Consider the following 14,394-nt stretch of genomic DNA (forward strand, 5'->3'; position numbering starts at 1 on the left):
GAAAGGAGAATACCAAGTGCCTGTCATTCTATGGGTTTGAGCTGTTCCAAGGAGAGGGCTCTTCGTCGTCGGCAAAGAAGAACTCGCCCTCATCGGCCGCGGTAGTGGCACCCGCCGTGCTGGGCTTTCGAATATCCTTGCTTGAGCCGGCCGTTTTGATATCCGGATGCGAGGCGTACGTCGAGTCGCGATGCGATTGCTTGCGCTGGAATGGAGGCGCTGTCTTCACGACGCTGCGGCGACTGGTTGAGAGCCGAGTGGCCTGTGTCGCCGGCGGACCAGCAACATCGGGAGGGGTTGCGGCGACGTTCACAAGCGATGCTCGTTGGGAGGCTGCGGTCGAGTTCACTCTGGACGACTCTGAAACTGAGTCGATAGCATCGGGCTCTAGGGAAATGAGGAACTGGCTTCCGATGACAGAGTCACCGCCATAGAGCTCCTGTCTGCTTGAGGCTGTGTCGTCAACCAGATCGGTGGCGATTGATGTGTTTGACTGGAAGGTGATTTCGGCTGGGAGATTCGGCTCACTTTCGACTGGGTGGGTGTCCAAAGCACAGGTTTCGTCGCCTGGCTCCATCGTGGCGTCCGGCTGGGCACTGCCGCCGATCTGGGACGCCTCCGTTGGGATACCATCAGAAGTTGGCGAGGCGTCGGTCATGATAATGCCCGGGAGGTCAGCTGATAGCACTGGGTCTGTTGGAGAGCTTTCGGGCGAGACCTCGACAAAGGACGCTATTGGTGCCAAAATCTGGATCTTGGGCATTGTCTTGGCCCCGTAGATGTTGCTTTCGGCGATTCGTTGGGCCTGCAGCAGCCGAAGCTGCTCCCGGCGCTCACGGGCCCTCCGCTCTCGCTCCTCCTGCTCCTGTCTCCGCTGCTCCTCCAGCCTGAGGATGGTCTGGAAGTTGATTCCGTGGATGTAGCACTGGCAGCCCTGGTCTCTGGCGTTGCGGGGCCGCGGGAAAAAGTCCGAGGTGAACTCCAAGGCCATGCGCTGCTTCTGGAGTATTCGGGCAAGGTGGATCGGATCGGTGAGGTGCATGATGGCGTCGATCTTGACGTCCCAGCTCTTGATCATCTTCTTCTTGCGCTTCATAAAGACATCGAGCTCGGCCTGGCTCTGCTTCTGCAGGGTCTCGATCTTGGATTTAAACTCATCCTCCATGTGGCGCAGCTCTCGGTCCATGATGGCGTCCTCGTCCTCCTCCTCGATGGGGGTTTCGATCGACTTGGCGGACTCGGATTTGCTGGACGTGGACGAAACAAGCGAGGAGCGAGCAGAGAAGCTTTGATCAGCCCCCAGGTCATCGCTCTCCACAAGCCGGACCCCAAAGCCGCGCATGGCCTGCCGAAGGATCGTCTTTTCGGCATCTTTCCAAATGGTTGCGCTCCGCGTCTTTTCGGGGTTGGAGTCGGACACCAGCAGCTCGTCCAAAAATACAACTCGGGAGCCCCCCAGCTTTTCTCGAACGGCTTGTTTCATCCGGGCACGCTCCTTGACCCTCTGGAAATAATCCATCTGGCTGGCGAGCTCGATATCGGTGCTGCCTTCGGCATTCTCGGCCACGGTGCTTAGGGGTCCTGGTTGCGGAGTAACGCTGGTCTCGAGGCTGGACGGTGTGGTGGGCTTGACAGGTGGGCAAATGACATCAAGGATCTCCTCGATGTTGCTCTTCCGGGTGCGCAAGTCGTGCAGCTTGTATTCAAGCCCGTCAAAGATTTGCTTGTAAAATGCGGTGATCTGGTCGACCTTGAACTTTTCGTGCATTTCCGAGGATTTACTCTGCGGTTGTTTTGGAAAGCGTGCGAGTTATTGAGTGGCGCTGTGCGAAAGCGCGGACCATGGTTGCTGCATGGTTGCTGCATGGTTGCTGCATGGTCGCTGCCCGGTTGACGTCCGGTCTGACTAAACAGATATCCCGCTCCCGTGGCTTGACTCACAGCAATGACATGTTGCAAATATCAATCTCGTACCAGTAGAGCCACATCGGCAACGCCCTTCTTCTTCAGCAAAAGGAAGGCTCTTGCGGCAGCATACTCGAGACGATGCATCTCGTGCTCCATCAGAATGAGATTCCTGTTGGCGCGGTCGATGGCGAGATCCATGTCCTTTTTCTTGGAGGCGTGCTCCTTTATCTTGGACTGTATCTGCTGTTCGTTGTAGGACTAAGGGAGGGGCGGTAAGATGGAGATGCAAATGCGTTGGGAGCTGGTGCGTGGCTGCCGGCAAGAGGGGATCTCTGTCGGTCGAGAGTGTGCCGAACCTGATACTGCGAGTAGAGTTTGTCGACACCCTCTGCAAGACTCTTATGGCACTGCTTTCGCACGCTGCGGATCTTGCGGCGATGCTCGTTCTCGAGGACGGCCAGCTTGGACCGGACGGTCTGCTCGAGGATGCGAAAGTTTTCTTTGAGACGCTCATTGCAGTGGACGGCCAGCATCCGGGTGGTGATGTCGAGTTCCTAAGGGCGCGGGCAGCCCAAGAAGCAGCCACAAGAAGCAACCACGAGAATCAGCCACGAGACGCAACCGCAAGAAGAGCCACATGGCCGGTAGTTGTGTTTAGATACACTGATGGATACAGTTTGGCATGCACCACAGCGGTCCAGCCCACAAATGCCACGGACAGCAGAATGGGGTGCCGTCGTTGGAGCCCTGTGAGAACAGATCCGGCCGAGTACCTCGTGGAACTTTGCGGCCATCTTTTCGACGAGCTTCAGATCGAGAATGTCGTCGTCGACCTGGGTGGCGCTGTCGATGAAGGACCTGCCCATGCGGATGTACTCCTCGCGCTCGTCCAGAAGCTCCTCCCACACACGGCCGAGCAGGCTGAGGTTCTCGACCTTGCGGGCCTCTGCGATTCCAGCCAGGCGGCGTGCAAAGACTTTGGCCCGGGCCATGGAGGTGAAGTTGCCAGCCATCGGCTTGGGCGTGGGAAGCAGGTCGGATAGACGGGAAAATGCAGACATGTTGCTTGCACGATGATGGAAGGATGCACGGTTGCCTGGCTGGCGAGTTTGAGTGTGGATGAGGAAGGACAGCGACGGGCAATGATGGACAGCAAAAGGCAGGGTATCGACGGGGTTGAAGCCGGACGAAGGAGCCGGCATCCCACGGATGCGTATGAGTGTGGGGAAGTTTGGGGAGGGAGCCGCTTCCCTCGACATCAGGCTGCTTCGCAATCAGAGGTATGCCCATATGTCAAGGACCCCCGATTGCAGTGGCCAGCCAAGAGGGAGCGAGCACTGAACTGGATGATGGCTGCCGGTGCAAGCTGCATGGCATGCAAGGCATGCATGGCATTCAAGGCATGCATGGCATTCAAGGCACTCCCAGGATGAATGCTTGCGACAGGATGCGTCCAGGGCGGATACCCGTTGCCGCTGCCTTGTCTGCACCAGCAAGGCGACCCCACGCGAGTCTGGAATCGGCAGGCGCCGGTTTCTTTTTTGGGGTTGTTGGCAACAAGGCCCATTGCTCCGGGCCCACAGCCACAGTCTGTGTGGTGTTGAAGTTGCAGCAGACCTTCTGCTGGACATTGCAGCGTTACGAGATCGTCGCCGATAAATGCACTATTTTCATCTGAGGATGTGCGGTTGGAGAGCGTCGCTCGATCGAACTGCCCCGCTGTGCTTGCGCAATCGTCGTGCTATTCCGGTCTCGCACTTGTGCTGGGTTGTGCTTCGTTGTCTGCTTGTGCTGCTTGTGCTGCTTGTGCTGGTGTCTGCTTGTGTCTGCTTGTGTTGCTTTCTGCTGCCCGGCACTTTCCGGCTGCACTCCTGGCTTGGTTGGCGATGCGACTTGCTGGCCCTCGTCGGTCGTCTCTGCTCGCATCCGATTCACCCAATTCATCCTGAGCGCCGTCGGCCTCCGCCAGACTTCCTCCTCTGCGACCCAGTGCAGCCCGCAGCCCAGCTCGCAGCCCAGCTCGCAGCCCAGCCGCTCAGTAGCCCCCCTCTGTGTGTCTGCAGTGGCAGTCCCGTTTCTTCCCCCACCCGGCCTGCCCTTGCTGTCACCCGCGACCAGGATCGCCTCTTGCATTGGCATCCCAGGCACCAAGGCTCCAAGGCAAGAACGCACTTCTTTCGTCCTGGGTCATCTTGGGTCATCCGTCGAGCTGCCCATCTTCCTGTCGGACCATCGCTCCGTCCTCTCCTCGGGACACCGATCCGGTACTCCCCACAGAAGGGCGTCCGTGGCAGCCGCAGAATCCTCATCGAAAGTAGCATACTGTCTCTCCAACGCCGCCCGCCAAAGCCAAAGCCAAAGTCAAAGCCAGTTTCCTCGCTGCTGTCTGCAAACCTCTTGTTCCAGGGCACCGTCGGCGTCTCGCATTCCACCTGCGCCTTCTCTCTCGCTCCTGCCATCATCGTCCGGGCCTGTGCCTCCACGTTCGTTGGCCGCAGCGGCTGTGGCTCTCATCCCCCCCCAAGCCAAAAACAGAAAATATGGGCAACCACCATTCCAAGCCGGGCAGCCCCGCCTCTGGCTCAAAGTCGTCGGCAATGCCAAAGAAACACTCGTCAAGCCAGCAGCCGTCCAGCAGCCCAAGCGCTGCCAAGTACAAGCACCTGGTTGTCCACAGCAGCGGCGGCATCCTCCCGCTGACGCTGCAATCCAGCCAAGTGCGTAAGCGTAGTTTGCAGACGGACTGGAGAAGCTCGGGATGGACATGGTGGGGTTTTGGGCGGCTGGCAAGGACAAGCTGTGCTCCGCAATGATTGCTCGACCTACCGTGATGATTGCTCGACTCGATGTGATGATTGCTTGGCCTACCGTGATGATTGCTTGGCCTGCGTGGCTCTGGGATATCTGGCATGTTGAGGCAGCGCCCTTCCTCGACACCCGGTGATATGCTTGGCCTGTGCGATACGGGCATGCCCCTGGCGGAGCAGCGGTCATCGTGGATCTGCCAAGCGCTCATCGGCCGGATGCAGCGGCTTCTGGACGATCGTGTGGGTTCCGTTTGCTCGCTTCTGATCCCCCCCCCTCTTCCCCTGTGTCTGCAGGAGCCGTCCAAGAACAGCAACAGCAGCAGCAACAGCAACAGCAACAGCAGCAGCGGCAGCGGCGCTGAGACTAGGCCCGAGGCCGGCCCCGACCCGCTGCAGTTGCCGGCCCTGCAGCAGATCACCCCACTGTCGAACTCGGTGCTTGCGCCGCTCACGACCGAGTGCTCGCGCTTTTACATGCCGTCTCTGTACGATCTCGGCAGCAGCAGCAAGCCCCAGAGTCCGCCAGCGCAGGCGAGCGAATGTATGTATAGCGGCCGTCGGAAGCATCGGGGGCATCGGGGGCATCGAGGGATGTGCGCAAGTCAGATCGGCGATGCAATGGCGATGCAATGGCGATGCAATGGCGATGCGATGGCTTGGGCTGTCCCATTCCATCTCGCCGTTTGTACATTTGATTGTTTGCACATCCCACCCATCGACCCCTCCCGTATGCACCAACCTCGTCCTCAACACCATCTCCCCCCCCCGTCCACTGCACCGGCATTCCGCTCCCATCGCACCCATCCCGCCGTGCGCATCGCTGCCAACGTGCGGCGGGTCACACGGTGGTGTGCCGCTCCTGTCCGGGGGCGGCCTGCTCGCCGCTGTTCGCTCGGCCGCACATAGAGGCTGTCGCCTGCCGCTCGTCCTCCCCATCGCCTGTCTGTCTGCGCCGTCTTGCATCGTCTCTTTTATCGCCCCGCTCCGGCTCCGTCCTGCTCGATTTTACTTTGCCTCGCTTCTCACCCCGCCTTCGGCTCTGCCCCCTTGCAGTCCAGCCCTGTCCCGACCAGGCTTCCCTGTCCTGTCCCGTCCCTGCCGCTGGACCACAACAGTCCCTCGAATCTGCCGCCTCCGCAGAAGCCTCGACCCCATCTGCTCCTGCTGCCTCGTCTGCAGCAACAGCCTCCCTTGGACCCGCAACCTCCCACGACAGCGTTGTCTCGGTCGACTCCATCACCTCGTCGATCGAGCTTGTCTCCGCTGTGCCTGAGCCTGTTTCTGCATCTTCACCGATACCGCCTGCTCCCCTCCAAGCGCCGCCGTCCTTCCTGGATTTTGTTAGCAGCTTGACCGGCTTCCGCCCCCCGAACCCCCCGGAGCCATCGGAGCCGTCAGAACCGTCAGAACCCCTGGAGCCTTCGCGGAATTCATCATCCACAGAACGCCCATTTGCCCCTGCACAAGCCTTGATGTCCGCAACCATCACCGAGAATGTCCTGGCACACTATGCGAGCCCCGGTATCTCGCCCACAAGCTCCCCCGAGCCGTCAAAACCGTCGACCGGTATGCAGCTCGCCCCCGGTGCCGATGGTCTGCCGATGGCCGTGTTATATTTCATTGGCATCGCATTTCACGCTTTTGCACTCACACTTTAACGCTTTGCATCCAAATTTGCTTGACCCCAGGATACGACGACGTCCCAAAGCCAAAGACGCCTCCGCCGACACCCCCGTTTCCCGACCAGCCTCTTGCCACCAATCGCCAGACGCCTTCGCGCCTGTACTTCACCGTCGTCGGCAGCGACGTTGACAACTACACCTCCGAGAGCACCGACAGCGACGAGGACGCCACCACCAACAGCGCCAAGCTCGAGTATTACGCCGAGGCAGCCCGCCAGGCGGCCCTCGAAACCACCCAGTGGTTTTCAAGCTCGGACCGCAAAGACAGCAGCGCCAGTACCCGCAGTGGCTCGTCCATCTCCTCGTCGATTCCTGTCCGACCCATGTCAGTAGACCAGGCTCCACATGAGCGGCTTCGTCCGCGCGGCTCCCTCGCCAGCCGCCGGTCGTCGTCGGTCGGCTCCAACCGTGGCCTGCAGCCGCCGCGCCTCAACCTCAGCAACGTCAAAGCCCAAGGCGCCAAGGAGGACAGCCCCAACTCGGGCAGTAGCAGCAAGCCTGGCACCCGCCTTTCCCGACTGGGCGCACAGCTCCACCTGGATCAACTGCCCATCTGGCTGGAGACTCTGTGTGCCATGGATCCATCCGAGTGCGCCAAGCGCCTCCGCTCCAACTTTCGCGATCTGGAGGAGTATCAGTCCGAAAACCTCAGGTCCGACTCGAAGCGCTTTCTCTCGGGCATCTCGAGCGAGCGTGAGAACCTTCGCCGCAACCGGTACAACGACATTGTCCCCTTCGACTGCAATCGGGTCGTGCTCAAGACGCTCTCGAACGGATCCGACTACATCAACGCCTCGCCCATCACGCTCCGCCACTCGGGCCAAGTTGGCTACATTGCCACCCAGGGCCCGCTCGCCCAGACCTTTGGCGAGTTCTGGCAGATGGTTTGGGAGCAGCACTCACGCGTCGTGGTCATGCTCACCAAGGAGGAGGAGCGCGGCCGCATCAAGTGCCACAAGTACTGGCCCGACTCGGTTGGCCGGCCTCGCAAGTACGAACTCGGCATGGGCGTGCTCTCGGTCGAGCTGTTGGAGGAACGGCTGGTATCGATGCCGCTGTTCCCGGACGTGACCCCGACCACGGCCAAGGACGACGGCGACAGCCTGAGGAGCGCCGGTGCCCTCAGCCTCGAGTCGCCCGAGCACTCGACCGTCCAGCGCGACTTTCGCCTGTCGCTCGTCCAGAACGGCCAAGAGTCCGAACGACGGGTGACCCAGCTCCACTTTACCGGCTGGCCGGACCGCAAGCGCAGCCATTCGAACGTTGTGCTGGCGCTCATCGAGCAGGCCAACTCCCTGCAGAGCAGCTACGCTGGCGAGGCCGCTCCGGGTCCGATTGTGGTGCACTGCAGCGCCGGCTGCGGCCGCACCGGGGCGTACATCTGCATCGACAGCGTTCTGCGCCAGCTGCGGCGGCTGCCGCAGTCCCTGCGCAGAGAGCAAGCCGACGACGCCATCTTTCGGACCGTCAAGCGCCTGCGGGACGAGCGCATCGGCATGGTCCAGACCTTTGACCAGTTTGCGTTCTGCTACGAAGCCGTCGTCACACAGCTGGGATACTGGCAGAAGGGATACGACCGCCCCAACGATAACGATGCCGACGACGGCCTGGCGCTGGACAGCCAACTCGCCGAGCCGGCGCCCACCACGCCGCGCCCCAGGCTGGTGATTGCCGCCGACCAAGCCAGCAGCGACGACTCTGCAGGCGACGCCCACGAAGACCTGGCCGCCAGCAAGAAGACGGGCAAGTTCAAGGGCAAGGCGCGGCTGGTGACCGTCAGCCCCGACGAGGTTGTGATGCCGCAACCACGATTCAAGGCCCGTCTGCTGCGCGAGATGCCCGACTCGCCGCTGGAGCTGTCGACACCGTCGACGCCGAGCGGCGAAGAGCGGTCGTTCTCGTGGGACCAGGTGCAGATCGTCTCACGCAGCCATGAGGAGTAGACGGCCAGGACCATGTTCGCAAGCACCTCCATCGCGGTTGCAGTTGAAGTTGAAGTTGAAGTTGAAGTTGTACTTGTACTTGTCGCCGCCCCCTGACTATTCTTTCCCCTGATCGTTCCCACTCATCATCCTCGCCATTTGGCCACTCCTTCATCGATTCATTTCATTCTTCTCTCACATGGCTCTCCGAGCATTCGACGGCGGCATGTCCGTTGGTCCTCCGGCCTGTTTGTGCTCTACTCTGTTCTGCTCTGCTCTGCCCTGCACTGCTCTGCCCATCCCTGCTGCGTGTCTGTCTCCCCTCCCCTTAGAAGTCCACACATGTCGTTTCCTTTTCCTAGAGTGGTGCACCAACGCAGCCCGTTTTCCCTTCGAGATCCGCCCCAGTGCACAAAAACCATTTTTTCTTGCAAAATGAGACAAGACAACACCGCCCCTGTCTTTGAGCCAGGCCTTCTGAATAATGAATATACAAACGTCCCTTCACTTCACTCACCGCTCTCGGAAACCCTTTCCCCCCTCCCCTCCGAACAATGTCACGACTGAGTCTGGTTTTTGTTGCACTGGCAGCGGAGCAGCGTTCCTCCGATCCGGCGACAGCGGAAAGTAGCAGCGATAGCCACGCTCCCACACCGTCTTCCTCAGAGGGCACCGACACTCGCCGCCTGTGCATGGTGATTTGATCTTCGCATAGAATGAGACCTCGACAGGGTGGATCATTTTTGCCATATCAAGGTCAATTAATATGCGGTTGCCGTTGCCGCTGCCGTTGCCGCTGCGGCTGCGGATTTGATGTGGGTGGGCGGTGAAGGTGGAGGTGGTGGTGGAAGGAATGGGGGGGGGATATGCGACATTATGGGTTGCGAGAAGGGCTCGGCTCACGATGCGATGGATCAATGGGGCTTGTGGGAGACGCAGCGGCCACACCCAGAAGCCATTGTCCGAGTCGCTCTGATGGGCACAGCGGGGGATCGCGAGTGGGCGAGGAGTGAGGCGAGCAGATCAAGATATGGAGGGAACAGATCAAGAACGGGGCGAATGGATCAGGAAGCCAAAGAAATTCGTCGGTCACCGGACCAGCGCGGTCCATATGCCCCAAAGAGGCAGGATGAAATGCATTCGGCACATTGACACACTTGGGCAATGTTGGTCGGCCGTCTGGGCTCGGCCAACGGTGACGTGGCCAGATCGATCGGCGACGACGGTCGCAGACAGCTCCAGCTCGATGGCCACATCCGGCGCAATGGCCATTTGCAGCCCCACGAACCGATTCGGCGCAGCGCAGCGACCGAACACCTATTCCGGTTTGTGCATCCACTCGATAGGCTCATAGTGCTACTCGGGTCGAATTGATATTAACCATTGAGGGCTGATAGTGTAGTGGTAGCATACTTGCTTTGGGTGCAAGTGGTCGCGGGTTCAAACCCCGCTCGGCCCCCAGCGATGTGTTTTTTCTTGCCCTGCCCAAATTCACTCAACTTCACTCCAACTCCCAGCTCTGCTTTTGCCATCCGCCTCCACTTGCCCTCGCGAGTTTGCTGTGCTGCAAACCGTCCCCGTGTCCAGCGTGCCCACCAACAAAAAGCCAGCTCGGCCGTGCCCAGACAGCGTCCCGTGGCCGGTCCCTTTCTCTTTTTCCTTTGACTCCAGGCTCACACAGACGCGTGCGGCGCCACATGAAAAAAGAAAGGCTTCTGTCCCCGTTACTTGCTTGGTTGGGTGTCCACCGCTGATTTCCTGGGCATCCAATCCGAGCATCCACGGACGAGCAGCCAAGCCCCAGCACTCGATACCCAGATGCTCCAATATGTCCAGCGCTTGAATGTCGAGTGGTGAATGCCGGGTGGTGAATGCCCGGCGGTGAATGCCCGGTGGTGAATGCCCTAATACCCCAATACCCCAATACCCCAATACTTCAATACCCCAATGCCTCAATACTCCAATAATCCGATACTTCGTTGCTTCAATCTGCCCAGGTCTCAAGACCGCCCCGACAGGTCTTCCCCATGTCTGCTGAGCAGCCTTCCCCCCGGGTATGGTCTCTGCCCGCGCTCGGCCCCCCTGCTTGGCTACTTGTCCTGCCCGGGCAATCGCACGCATGCTCCATGAGCCCCCAGTGGGCCTTGGTGCACCCAACAAGGCCGGCTTCCCCCGCTCCTTCTGCAGCGCAAGCGCAAATCCGAGCACGAAATGGACACCCGCCGGCACTCTTCGACTTTTGCGAGCTGCCCTCGGGACTGCCCGTCTTCGCTGTCTGCTCGTCTCGACTGCTTGGCCCGACGCCCTCCAGTCGTCCGCCAGCTCGCTCTCCCCACACTCTTCGTGGTGGTGGTGGTTCTTTGCAGAGGTACGCTGTGGCTGCTGTATGCAGAAAGTCACAGCCTCGTCTGCAGCACCGTCCTCCGTCCTCCAGCCATTCGCCGCGATCGTCTCCTGTTTGCCGATGGGAAGAGACCCACCACTGGCTGTCCGTGGCCCGGAAAGGCGGCTGCTGGCTGGTCCACAGGACGAAACTTGTGGTTGCCGGGTGCTGCTGAGGGGCCAAAGCTCCCTCCGGCGTGTCTTTCCGCTTTACCGCCAAACCCGCCCTGACTCTTGCCGTCATCCTGTCCCAGATCGGCGCTATGAACTAAGATCCAAGCGACCTGCCGCCCGCCTCGTCTTGTCTGCCGTCTTGTTCCTCCCATCAGCGCCAATATCGTCAACGCCAAATATCACCAACGTCGGCTCTTCGCAATGTCTGGTGAGCCGACCTCCCTCCTTCCCCCCCATGCCGCCATCTGTCTCCCCGCCTCTCAGGAACATGGATTCCATCTGCTCGTCTCCGATAATGCATTTCCGCAGCGGGAAGGGGCCCCTGGGCATAGTGCCTTCCCAGCCTCCCCCTCTCCCTTTGTCCGTGAATATCGCCGCTGAAGACCTGGCCGCTGACCATGCCGCACAATGCCCCGACTCTGTCAATCGCACCGTTTGTCCTTGGCCCGCCTTTCCGATGCGCCATGCGCATCGGCTCTCTCGGATGCGTGGAATCATAACCAAACTTGCACTGTGATGTCGTCGATGACCTCTCCAGCCCACGACAGTACCGACTGCACCATCATTCGACCATGGCTCGCTCGCAGCGACTGCTGCTCCTCGTCTGCGGTGGAGTGCGTCCAAAACCGAATCGTTGGGCTGTGAGTCTCCTTGCCCTTTGCTCCGCCATGGCTACTTGATACATGGGCCGCCGTCACTTGTCCGGACACGATGCCTGCCATGTCGGCCAGACGACTAATAGCAACGATGGGTTTGGATGATCTGCTCTGCTCTGCTCTGCTCTTGATCGGACTTTGGCCATCCCGCCGACCTCTTCTCGACTCCCAGATATCTGTCGAGCTCACAGCTGAGTGGGTCGATACCTGCGTCTATTGCAAAGCTTCAGAACTTGCAAGTCCTGTGAGTATTTGCACACCAACCGGGGGACGCTCGCCTCTGGATGGACTCACGGTGCCGATATATGCCCAAGCCGCATCCGCATATCGACATTGGCATGTGGGGCGGCACTTGCGAAGGTGTCGATGGCGCTGCTACTGGCATATTCCCCCCTATCTGCTGACAATGGCCGCCCCTTCTTCGACACCAAACTCACGGCTGCCTCGATCTCCAGCGATCTTTCCAACAACCGGCTCGTCGGAGCGATCCCCGCCGAAATTGGCGCGCTGCCGTCCCTCAAAACCATGTATGCCTGATTATCTGTCTATCTGTCTATCTGTCTATCTGCCTGTCTGTCTCCCGCGTCTGCTTCGAGTCTCCCACCCCCCTATCGTATTCGCCGCGAGATCCATAGATTGCTCCGGCTGCACCAGTCATTCATGGGGCTGAAGAGTCTCAAGTTGACATTGTTCTTGCTTGCTTGCCTCTCCATAGAAACCTCTCCAACAACAACATTAACGGGACCATCCCAGCCGAGATTGGCCGCCTTACCCGCCTCGAGAACATGTGGGTTGCACCGCCATGCTCCAGAGTAAAACCCCTGGACAAGACCGCCGATTCATTTGCCGTTGCTAATGCGGCCATCATTCGCTCTGCTCACAGCAATTTGCAGAGCAATCAGCTCTGGGGCCGAGTCGACCTAGACTGGTGGAATCTGACGGCCCTGCAGCAAGTGTGAGTAGTCCTGCCGCACCCACGCCCATGCTTGGCCGGTGGCATTCGCTGGGCTGCTGGGCGTTATCGCTGATGTTCTCCAATCCTGGCTCGGGCGGTGTCCTTGTTACCCGTTCGCTGACTCGGCCAAACCCTGCTCCCTCCCGCAATCGCAATCGCAATCGCAATCGCAATCGCAATCGCAATCGCAATCGGGCAGAAACCTTGACGACAACTCTCTCTGGGGAACGGTGCGCCTCAGACAGTGCTCATCCAACGAGACCCACGAACAAGCCGGCCTTGTGTGGAACTTTGGAGGACTGGACTGTTTCCAGACGACTGTCGCAAACCCAGCCGTCCTGCCCTCCACCACCTCTGTCGCCCCGGCCCTGATGGGCTCCCCGACGGTAGCAGCCAGCTCCACCAACCCGGCTCCTTCGGGCCTGTTCTCGGACCCATACGGCGGACCCATGATCGCCCTGTGGATCCTGGCTGGAGTTGCCCTGATCTCCGTGGTCGTCTCGGTCGTTCATGTCTGGCGGAGACGACGCCTTCGCAAGCACCAGCTCGGAGAAGGCAAGCCAGAGGATCCCGAGCAAGCCCGGCAGACAAACTCGCTCGAGTCCCTGCCCACCCAGCCGAGCCTATCGTTGCAAAACCCATCACCGTCCCCGTCGCCATCGTCATCACTGGTGCCGTCGCCGCCGGCCGTTTCTCTGCCACCACCTTCATCCCTCCAGCCGTCTCCGTCGCCGCCACTGTCGTTCCTGCCGTCCCATCGATCGTCGCTGTCGTTCCTGCCATCCCATCGATCGTCGTACTCAGCCCGGAGTATCACTGCCCGTGACGGCGCTCACGGCACCCACGGATCTGCCGGTCTGCTCAAATCCAGCTTTGAAAACTCCAAGCGGATTCGATCGATGGAGCAGCTGATTCTTCAAAAGTGCCTCAACCAGCTCGAGCTCTACCACCAGCCCAACGATTCGGGTGAAAACCTGGCGCGGCTCTCGGTCCAGAGCGGCGTCAGCTCCATTCCGAACCGAAGCATCCGGAACTCGGCCTACAGCGACCGCAAGCTCAACTTTTACCAGGCCATCGAGGCTCACGCCGGGAACGAGTCTGAGCTGGATCTGGAAGTCGGCGACTTGGTGATCCTGACGCAGTTTCTGGACAGCACGCGTGCCGAGGTATGTGGCTGGCGTGGGAATCCTGGTTCTTGAGAGCATCACGAACGGATGGGCCAAGACACTGCAGACGCATGGATCGTTTGCACAGTGGGCGGATCGTCTCTGGATGCAACTGCCCACTCACTCTGCCTCCATTGTCCTCCTCAGGCCATCAAGGAGAGCACCGGGGCGCTCGGTGTCGTGTACATCACCAAGATCCTCCCAACCACCCGCTCCATACCATAGTCCGCTTATCCCCCTCCCTGCTTCTAGACCTATAGCGTTCGCACTGGGCGCAGCCTCCGTATCATCGAGACCATATTCTCAACCTGCCTTCCTCCACCTCTCCGTCGAACCATCACCTTCCACCCTGTGGCTCAGCAGCACGTCCCGTTATTCTAATTCGACACTACCCTATCCCTTCGATTCCCCCCCCCCTTGATCTCGGGTTCGGCACGGCTTCTTTGCCTGCTGTGCATATTTGGTTGATCCAAACATGATGCAGTCGCAAGTACGGATGTCGCTTCCTCAGCCCCTTCCCCTCCCCCCCTCCTTTCCCTCATTCCTGCCAAGCCTGCAACACAGTGCATCCACCGAGACTCACACCGATACCTCTTGTGCCATCCTTTAATGACTCGCTTGGCAAAACCCGAATACCTCATTACCGCCCCGCCCCCTCCATTCCTCTCCCTTGCTATGCCTTTGGTCCCTATCCATCTCATCCGTGCGCGTCGTCCTCTTAGCGCCGGCAATCCTCGCTTTT

At 59.9% G+C, this 14,394-nt stretch overlaps 5 protein-coding genes and 1 non-coding gene across 6 annotated transcripts; 5 read left to right on the plus strand and 1 right to left on the minus strand.

Annotated features, from left to right (window-relative positions):
- Positions 1-28: 28 nt before the first annotated feature.
- BJ171DRAFT_640204 (uncharacterized protein) lies at positions 29-2,969 on the minus strand (the record flags this gene model as incomplete). The annotated part of the gene is made up of 4 exons (XM_053115760.1): positions 29-1,783; positions 1,975-2,166; positions 2,265-2,462; positions 2,682-2,969. 4 exons carry the CDS (start codon positions 2,967-2,969, stop codon positions 29-31), a joined length of 2,433 nt encoding a protein of 810 aa, XP_052969415.1.
- A 1,990-nt stretch (positions 2,970-4,959) lies between these two features.
- On the plus strand, positions 4,960-8,429 carry BJ171DRAFT_295617 (protein-tyrosine phosphatase-like protein). Its single transcript, XM_053106979.1, has 3 exons — positions 4,960-5,256; positions 5,769-6,281; positions 6,404-8,429. Exons 1-3 carry the CDS (start codon positions 5,190-5,192, stop codon positions 8,338-8,340), a joined length of 2,517 nt encoding a protein of 838 aa, XP_052969416.1. The 5' UTR covers positions 4,960-5,189; the 3' UTR covers positions 8,341-8,429.
- BJ171DRAFT_295618 (uncharacterized protein) lies at positions 8,430-8,831 on the plus strand. Its single transcript, XM_053106980.1, has one exon. The coding sequence runs from the start codon at positions 8,519-8,521 to the stop codon at positions 8,756-8,758; it is 240 nt and encodes a 79-aa protein (XP_052969417.1). The 5' UTR covers positions 8,430-8,518; the 3' UTR covers positions 8,759-8,831.
- An 875-nt stretch (positions 8,832-9,706) lies between these two features.
- Positions 9,707-9,778, plus strand: BJ171DRAFT_t71. The gene has a single exon. It is a non-coding gene; the product is annotated as a tRNA-Pro (tRNA).
- Positions 9,779-10,355: 577 nt separating this feature from the next.
- BJ171DRAFT_295636 (uncharacterized protein) lies at positions 10,356-11,686 on the plus strand. Its single transcript, XM_053106981.1, has 3 exons — positions 10,356-10,687; positions 10,956-11,083; positions 11,414-11,686. Exons 1-3 carry the CDS (start codon positions 10,531-10,533, stop codon positions 11,612-11,614), a joined length of 486 nt encoding a protein of 161 aa, XP_052969418.1. The 5' UTR covers positions 10,356-10,530; the 3' UTR covers positions 11,615-11,686.
- A 211-nt stretch (positions 11,687-11,897) lies between these two features.
- BJ171DRAFT_579068 (uncharacterized protein) lies at positions 11,898-13,877 on the plus strand (the record flags this gene model as incomplete). Its single annotated transcript, XM_053113938.1, has 5 exons — positions 11,898-12,058; positions 12,247-12,318; positions 12,415-12,486; positions 12,686-13,652; positions 13,800-13,877. 5 exons carry the CDS (start codon positions 11,898-11,900, stop codon positions 13,875-13,877), a joined length of 1,350 nt encoding a protein of 449 aa, XP_052969419.1.
- Between the last annotated feature and the right edge of the window lie 517 nt (positions 13,878-14,394).

The sequence above is a fragment of the Polychytrium aggregatum genome (assembly GCF_025602895.1).
Source record: "Polychytrium aggregatum strain JEL109 chromosome Unknown BJ171scaffold_8, whole genome shotgun sequence".
Lineage (NCBI taxonomy): Eukaryota > Fungi > Chytridiomycota > Chytridiomycetes > Polychytriales > Polychytrium > Polychytrium aggregatum.